Below are 9,222 nucleotides of genomic sequence, written 5' to 3'. Positions count from 1 at the left end.
AGACTAAGCCCTATATGTGTTGTTGATTATTCCGGTGGGGGGAGGGGGGAGATTTCCACATCAGGAGATCTCCTACACATAAAAATAACAGGTCTTATAAACAAGATAAAGCAAAAAAAAAAGTTGAAAATATTCAATTCTGGAAATAATAATCCAAGCAGCAAAGATTTTTCACCTTGAATTCAATGTTGTATACTTGTGAAGTGGCCAAATAAAATTGTTCTCTTCGTATCAGAATGAAACATACAACGTGGCTTTAATGACTGAAGGAGACAATCCATCTTTTTTAGCTTCATTCTATATTGTAGACACTTAAACACAGATTTTTACTACCAAAAAACAATACTGATCATATGGGTTTCTGTGCAACAATCTCCTACATTACAATATACATTCATAGAGCCAAACAAAAATTTACGAGTTTTTTCATATTTAGTGCAAAGCCTTTGTCAACATCAATTATACACCAAAATGTGGTTCTCTTTATATCTGGTCACTTGCCTTTATGCAAGTCATCCATGATCCAGCTTCAAGGACAGGGTTGGGGAGAAGTAAGGGGAAAACAAATGAACAATTTTTTTCACACTGGTGGCAAAACAGTTTTTAAATGTAACTGAGCTCTATTAAAAGTGAACAGATGTAACAACTTCCAACTGGAACTATAATTTTACTTGACCAGACTGGTTAGTTAGTGACATGTGTTGGGTCACTGAAATCCTATCAGCTGTTTCCTCTTACTTGAGAGCCTTGACATCCGAGGAACTTTTACCCTTGCTACTCTGTATTCTTTATGAGATAGCTATCCTATAAAGTGTAACTGCGAGCAGTCCAAGGGGGCACTAAACAAACTAATCAGTAAAATGGAAGTTTTTTTCCTTTTTAAAGTTTTTCACAAGAGTGCCAAATCAACTAACCAAAGGCAATTTTGGAAAGATACAGCTCTGGAATGAAAGCAAATTGTCTCCTCATCAGCAAAGCTGAAGAAATCAACCTGATTCTAAAGTAAATGTTTAAAGAATTTTTGATAATTGTCTAGTAATATTGTTTCACAACACTTCACCTATCTGTATTTGGTTCAGCATTAAGACCTACATGTCAGCTTTTAAAGGGTATGAACTATATTGTGATATATATTTCCATGCTGTTTAGTATTTAAATAGTGAAACCACACAGGAAGAAAACTTGCTGTCCAAGATGACAGAGTAGTGACTTATTTTTAAGTAACCAACTGAAGACTAATGACTCCTCTTTAACTATATTTGAAAACTAAGTCAGAAATATCTGGAGGTGCCCAACATGGTCACTGAGAGGGAGGACATAAGAGTTCCTGTCATATTCCCACTTAAACACTCTATGCCTATAAAACCTTTGAGAGATAATTATGAAGAGGAAATGAAGTTTAAAAATTACTTTTAAATTCTGTGTGTTGGCTGAATAGTAGTGTTAAAAAACAGGGATGAAATGAAATATTAAATAATAATTGGTCTGGATTAGGACAACTTTCTCCACACTGGTTTTTTAAGCAATCTTGGAAAACAAGTAAATTTCAAAGAAGCCATAATAAATTAACACACTATCCAAAAACCTCATTCACAGAATTATCTTTATCACAGCAGATGAATGTGCTTGAAAAGATCTGGTTCTTAAGTGAAGTTAATTTATTTTTAATTGAAATTTGAAGCTCCATCTCTCTATCACAATTCTCCTTACAAATAGTGACATTGAATTTTAACATGGAAATCCTTAACAATAGTAGTATATGATTTAAGACTTGCTTCTTATGAAGATCTTATGTGATATTTTTAAAAACACCCTAGCTATTTGACAAAGTAGTTCGAGCACCTTTGCCATCTGGAAGAATTGTACAAAAAGGCAAGGTGCTGACCACTATATATATATATATATATATATATATATATATATATATATACACATACACTCTCATGTTCAATGGCCCCTGTTTGGGAAGGAAAATATAACTAGAATCTGTGGGGACATTATCTCAGCTCACACCAAAGCCCTTGGAAGGCACTGAGAGAGTTGTCAAAAGCAAAGCCTCCCAAGAGAGTTGCCATTATTGTTCAATAAACATTAGTATTTTTAAGATGCATGTGGGAAAAGTACAACTGATAAACAGCACCTCAAGTAAAGGTGCTAAAACCATAAGCCACAACACCATCTTGTCCTAATCTAGATATTGTAACTACTCTACTTTAACATACTTGTAAATGAAGACCCCTAATAGTGCCAGAGGGGTACTAAAGAAGCTGCGGTGCATTCTCACCAACACGATGCTTTATTCCCCTAAATAACTTGACAACCACGAACAATATTTGGAACATTTAGCTCATTTTTGTCTGAACTGTACTAGACACGGACGACACCAAAAAAAAAAAAACCAAAAACCTAATCAAATTACAAGAGGAAAATTCACTCCTGCATGACCTCTACAGAGCTCTTCAAGTCGAAGGCTGCAGAGAGGACGTTTTTAATGCTCAGTGTATGTGACTTTTGGTCAAAATAACTGAAAATCTCAATTATTTCACTTGCTTTCAAATTTTAGTCTCTTTCAAGCTTATGCAACTTGGTTAATCAGGTGACAAAGAAGATCCTGCTTCATTACAGGTCTTAAAGGAGTGAGTTCTGAAATAGACAAATGTACACAAGAACAAGGTTAGATGGAGGTCTTGGATCTTTTGTTCCACATGACAGTGCACAGAGCCATTTGTAGAGCAACAGCCTAAAAGATGTCTAAGCAGATCGCCAGATCAGTCCATTCTTACTGGGCTCCAGAAAATTCTCAATCAGAGCGTCAATGAGTTTCTTCAGTTCTTCTTCCAGTAAAGCAGTATCACTGAGGAGAAAAAACATAAAAGTTTAGACACTCTATAACTCAAAATGTTATCCCAATACTTCAAGGGTCCATGATTTCATCCATGTTAGGAACTGTAGACAAATGCCCTCAGAAGACTGTTTAGTGAGTTGCCATGGCCAAAAAAACTCATCTGATGGCCAAGCCTCTGGGGATGGGCCTTTCTGCATGCAGTCTGGCCTTCAGATAACAATACATAGTCCATTGCTAAGCCCATGCTCAAAGCCTTTCCAGTTTCATAGGACCTGCCAAAATTTTTGCTCTCTTAGCACAGCCTTCGAGAACCTTGCAAGATGAGGCTCCGGAAGAGGAATTTAACAGAAGAATTCACAGCCTTAAAAGTAAAAATTAAATTAAAAACCCTGCATAAATTAAAAAAAAATTCAAATAGGCTTTTACTTGCTGAAAATAGTAACAGCTCATAACTACACAATTGTTATTTATTACTTTTAAAAATTATTTGTTACTTTTTAAATGTAAATTTCTTTATAAAAAGTTTCATCACAACATTCCTGTGAGGTAGTTAGTATAAGTATTACTATTATGCATATTAAAAATGAGAAAACTGAGGTACAAATAAATTAATTGATAACACATTGACTCTGAAGAAATACTAAGTTAAGGAATACTTGACTTTCTGTTGAGGGGAAAAAAGTGGGTTTCTGTAATGACCAAAGAACCTTGGTAGGTGAAAAAGGTTTTAGCTGGAATAAAGCAAAAAAATTTTCCTAGGCCAGGTAATTTAATGATGCAAAATAAAGATAACAGGAACCTGAATAAACTGGGATCCTGGAATTAGCATTATTCTCTAGTACACAGCCTTTGAAGAACATTCAGTTCAGGTATTACAGAATAGTATGGTGAAATCTGAAATCTTCATGATAAGTAGTTAAAGTGTAACTGCCAAATAATGAAAAAGGTTTGAGTGTTTATTGATGTGCCCAGTATGATGTAACCTCCTTTAGGGCAGGAACTGTCTCACACTCATATTTACATGCTATAGACCAGCATTGTGCTTGGCACAAAGTAAATGATTAATAAATGCTTGTTGACTGTTAAGACAAGAGCATGATATGGTAGAAGGAACAATGGATGCAGTCAGATGATCTGACTCTGGTTTTACCAAATCCTGGCTTGAGCAAATCACAACCTCTTAGCACCTCAGTTTCTTCATCTGTAAAATGAAGATAACAATATTTGCACTGCTGACCTCGCAGGTACAAGAAAAAACTTTTAAAACTGTGAAGTGAGTAAACTCTACAGTTTTAAATTCAGTTTAAACTTCAGTTGTTGGCAAATAGAAAATAGAAAATTATTGATCTTTGTGTGCTAAGAGATGCAGAGTTTACTTCTCTTGATTTGGCAAAGTCATAAATGCCCTCATGTTAAAATTCACCTCACCTCTGGTCAGGGGATGCACACATCTCGGCATAATACTTTATCTTTGGTTCAGTTCCACTTGTCCGTAGTGTAGCGACACAGCCATTTTGAAAGGTGAATGTAATCATTTGGCTGTTTTTACTCATGGGCAGCACCTATGTATAAAAGTAACAACAGGTGAACTCCTAAAAAATATCCTTTATTCTCATACTTATACACTGCACTTCACCTGAATCAACAGAATTACTAAATTTGCCTAACATTTATTCAATGCTTACCTTGTCCCAGGTTTTTGTGTTCAGGGCTGGGGATAAAAAGATGAAACAAGATACAGTCACTGTCCTCAAGAAGTTTACCACTAGAAGTTTAGTGGTAAAAGGAAAATGAATTCTAATCATATTAGAATCAAATCAGAATGTGACCAAATGGATAGAGAACAAAGCTTCTACTAAGAAAGAGGCCAGAAGAGAATGATTCTCACAACTGGGGAAGTGGAGTACACAATTAGGCATGCTTTCTTAGAGAAGGTGGCCCCTGAGCTTGGAAACAAAAGAATTTTACTAAAGAATGAATGTGTATTTAAAAATATGCCTTTTCAAAGGCATCATTGTTTTCCCAAATTTAAAACTCCCTTCTCTCTGTGACATGCCTGAGTGGAAAGAATGTTTGCCAACTGAACTGTCAATAAGCTACATAAATATCACTATCTTCTATTTCATGTGTATTAATGCTTTATATTTTGCTAGATATGTGAATCTGTTAGTGTGATAACTCCATAGTACAGATCAAAACCTTGCCATGCCTTTCAGCCTATGAAATTCTTGTCCATGTCCTCCATAGAGGATCTAACTCAGGGCACTGGGGACCTTCATTTAATTCTTTTAATATCTTGAGGGTATCGATGTGGCCCTCTGTCCGTTCTTCTCTTACTACACAGCTAAACTAAACCATCTCATACATGTCCCTGGTCATGTCTTATAGGCTGTGTCTCATTCAAAAGCCACTGTCAGCAATAGGTAGTACTCTACTGGTACCCATGATATAACTTCCTCCTTTATTTCTCTGGATTCTTTGTTTTCCCTTTGAAGCATACCTTCCATTCTTTCCAGGAACATTCTCCTAGATAACCTGATTTCTACAGGAAACACATTTGAAAAAGAGTGACACATACAGGGTAAAGGTAAAAGGCTGGAGCAAAATATATTATGCTTCAGCTGAAGTAAAAAAAGCAGGGGTAGCAATCCTGATCTCAGACAAAGCAAAAGTAAAAATAGATCTTATCAAAAGAGATAAGGAAGGAAACTACATCCTGCTAAAAGGCACCATAGACAATGAAGTAATATCATTACTAAACATATATGCACCAAATGGTATAGCATCCAAATTCTTAGAGGAGAAGTTCAGGGAGTTACAGGAAGAAATAGACAGCAAAACTATACTAGTGGGGGACCTCAACCTCCCCCTCTCTGAACTAGATAAATCTAACCACAAAATAAACAAGAAAGAAGTTAAGGAGGTAAGCAGAACTTGAGAAAAGTTAGGTATGATAGACCTCTGGAGAAAACTGAATGGGGATAGAAAGGAATATACTTTTTTCTCGGCGGTATATGGCACATACACAAAAACTGACCATGTTCTAGGGCACAAAAACCTCACAATCCAATGCAGAAAGGCAGAAATATTAAATGCATCCTTTTCAGATCATGATGCAATAAAAATTATATGTAATAAAGGGCCATGGAAAGATAGACTAAAAAATAATTGGAAACTAAATAATCTAATCCTAAAAAATGATTGGGTCAAACGACAAATCATAGAAACAATCAATAATTTCATTCAAGAGAATGACAATAATGAGACAACATACCAAAGCTTACGGGATGCAGCAAAAGCAGTTCTTAGGGGAAGTTTTATATCTCTCAATGCTTACATATATAAAATAGAAAAAGATGAGATCAATGAACTGGATAACCTGATTTCTTCTGTATACATTTGGTCAGATCCAGCCATCCTTCTCACATTCCTCATGCGGTAGTAAGATAGTAGAGTCCAAATTTAGGTTTACATGATCATCACTGATGAAGAGAGATGACTAGACATGCTGGCAGACCAGTTCTATTTCATATTTATTTTTCCTCTTTCAGGTTTCACCTTCAATAATCTGGTTTTGTTAGATCTCATGTCATACTCTATATGCAGCCTCATTCTTTACTCAGCAGCTTTTTGCTGTTTTATTAAACAAGGATGCTCATGATCTTTATTCTTCTTTACTAATGTTTTCCAAGTGATCTTGTACTCTGATTCAGTATCAGTTTCGGCTGCCAAATCTCTACATTTGACAAAGAGATCAAATGTCTGCTAGTCCATACAGTTTTGGTCTCTTATGATAACCATTTTGTATCAGTTACATTTTTCTACAGTCAGTTTCTTTACTTCTGTCCACTTTCCACTTCTGACAATTTGCTCAACTTGAAGCTGCTATGAATGAATATGTCTTCTCATCTTTATGCTTTCTTTCAATTTAGCATTTACTTTGACATTTGCTCTAACTGGTTGATAATATGACTACACAAAGACAACTGATTCTGCAATGACTGCTATATCTATGACATGTTATTTTTTGCCTAAGATAGTAAAATTCATTTTCTATAATGTTGAATTAACCAACAAGTATTTATTGGCTGCAAGTTGTTAGCAGTAAACACCTATTAAATACTAGGCACTGGAGATAAAATGCAAAGGATGAAACAATGCCTTTCAATGAGCTTAGACTGTAACAGTGGAGACAAGTACATACAAAATGCATACAGCATCAATATCAAGTTAATAAATATTGCAAAAAATAATTAAATAGAAGGTAGCTGGAGGTGGGGGGAACTAGTAGTTAGAGGAGAGATTGGAAAAGGTTTCAAGCAGATTAGAGACTTTACGAGGCAGAAGTAAGGAGGCAACGTTTTCCAAGAATGAAGGCATATTACCAGAGCAAAGGTACATAACCTAGAGATGGAGTATTGCGTATAAGGAACAGAGAAAAGGCGAATTTGACTAGATCAAAGAGTGGGGGGAGGAGCACAGAGTAAAGTCCAGTGAAAATGGGAAGGTCAGTTGGGCTTTGGTTGTGAAGGGCTTTAAAACCTCAACAGGGGAGTTTATATTTTATATTTTATCCTAACAAGCCAATGGAGTTGGCTAAGTAGAGAAGTCACACGATCAGATCTGCATTTAAGGTAGATTTCTTTGGTAGCAAAGTATAGAATGGCCTGGCATGGGGAAAGACTTGAAGCAGGGGGAACAATCAGGAGACTGATGCAATAATATAGGAGGGTGATGAGAGTCTGATCTAAGGTAGTAGCTGTGCGAGTGGAGAGAAGGGGCTGGAATTTGAAAGATGTCAAAATAGAAGCAGCAAGATCTGACAAATGATTAGATATGTGGAGTAATAGAGAGTGAAGAGTCCAGGACAATGGTGAGATTGCAAACCTGGTGGTGCCTTCAACAGAAACTGGGAAATCTGAAAGATGGGAGAGCTTAAAGGGAAAGACAACTATTTCAGTTTTAGACATGTTAAGTTTAAGATGTCTCTTGAACATCCAGTCTGAAATGTCAAATAGGAAATTGTTGATGTGGGGCTGAAAATTTAGCAAGAGACTGGGATTAGATATATAGATCTGGGAGTCACTGGATAATTAAGGTTATAGGAATTGGTGAAGTTACTGAGAATGTGGAGAGAGAAGAAGACCTAGGACAGAACCTAAGGGAGAATCAATAGTTAGGTGCATGATGTAAATGATGAGTCAGCAAAGGAGACTGAGAAGGAATAGTCAGAAAGGTAGAAGGAAAATCAGGAGACAGCAGTTTTATGAAAACCCAGAGAATAAAGAACATCCAGGAGGAAAAAGTGGTCAACAGCAGAAAGAACAGTTTCAGTGGAATGATAAGGTCAGAAGCTGGACTGCAAAAGGTTGAAAAGGGGAGAGGGAAGTGCAGGCAGCAAGAACAGACAATTTTTTCCAGGAGTTTAGCTGAAAAGGGGAAGAGAGGTTTAGGATTATAATTTGAGGGGACAACAGAGTCTAAATGAAAGTCTTTTTAAGGACAGAGGAGACTTTGGAATGTTTTAAAGCAGTAGGGAAGAAAACCAGTTGACAGGGAGGTTGAATTTGAGTGAGAAAGGATACTGAAGGTGATAAACACATCAAACACTTTCCAATTTTCTTGAATTAGTCATGACATTCAGACATGAGGCTTCTGAATAGTTTACAAACCTTAAGTATCTTTCATCTTTTGATTTTGAATCATATTTTCCAAAATTTTTTTCATAGTGGTCTGTTTGCTTTTGCTCATCATGACCACTGAAAGCTGAGAAGACCAAGTCCCACCAAATGATGATGTTCCTTGTGGCCTCTGGGCACACCATGAAACCAACTCTTCCCACTGTTTAACTTAACTGTCAGAGGAGAGCCACTTTTCCATTTGGCTGCAAATTCATGTCACCTGGCTTCACTTATAGCAAGACTGTCAATACACACATGATTCTGTTCCTATAATCTACTATTAACTGAATGGCAATTACACATCAATCTCACATTGAACATACAATTAATTTAATTAATTCTTGTAGATCATTTAAGAGCTATGGGAGTCTCTGAACCCCTCCCCCCCATATTATGACAATCACCTGAGAAGTAGAATAGGGTCATTCATGTAGTGCTAAGGGATATTTTATATTTATGGCCATAGTATGGAGTTCTGTGGCAAAAAAAATCATCAACTGTTAGGAAATCGTCTAGCGGTAAGCTTTTGTGTACTCAGCTAACTAGGTCTCTCTGACAACAGAAAGTCTATCACCAATCCTGTACCTGAAGTCGTGTTAGCATGGCAGGTCCTTCTAGAGCTTCCACTGCTGGTACTGCCTTCCAGAACAAAGGATCACCTCAACATCATCATAAAAGCAAAATCAAAGTACGTGC

The 9,222-nt window shown here is 36.4% G+C and overlaps 1 protein-coding gene across 1 annotated transcript in view; it reads right to left on the bottom strand.

Moving 5' to 3' along the window:
- Positions 1 to 280: 280 nt before the first annotated feature.
- PGM2L1 (phosphoglucomutase 2 like 1) overlaps positions 281 to 9,222 on the bottom strand; it is a 72,507-nt gene continuing 63,565 nt past the window's right edge. The window contains exons 13-14 of the mRNA XM_027848339.1: positions 4,274 to 4,407; positions 281 to 2,854 (exon numbers count right to left, since the gene is read on the bottom strand). Coding sequence (XP_027704140.1) covers positions 2,752 to 2,854; positions 4,274 to 4,407 — 237 coding nt within the window. The 3' untranslated portion in view covers positions 281 to 2,751. The remainder of the gene's footprint in view (positions 2,855 to 4,273; positions 4,408 to 9,222) is intronic.

Source organism: Vombatus ursinus, unplaced genomic scaffold, assembly GCF_900497805.2.
Source record: "Vombatus ursinus unplaced genomic scaffold, bare-nosed wombat genome assembly UNPS02005659.1, whole genome shotgun sequence".
Classification (NCBI taxonomy): Eukaryota; Metazoa; Chordata; class Mammalia; order Diprotodontia; family Vombatidae; genus Vombatus; species Vombatus ursinus.
The sequence above is the reverse complement of the archived record's forward strand: the minus strand, read 5'-3'. Positions and strand labels throughout refer to the sequence as shown.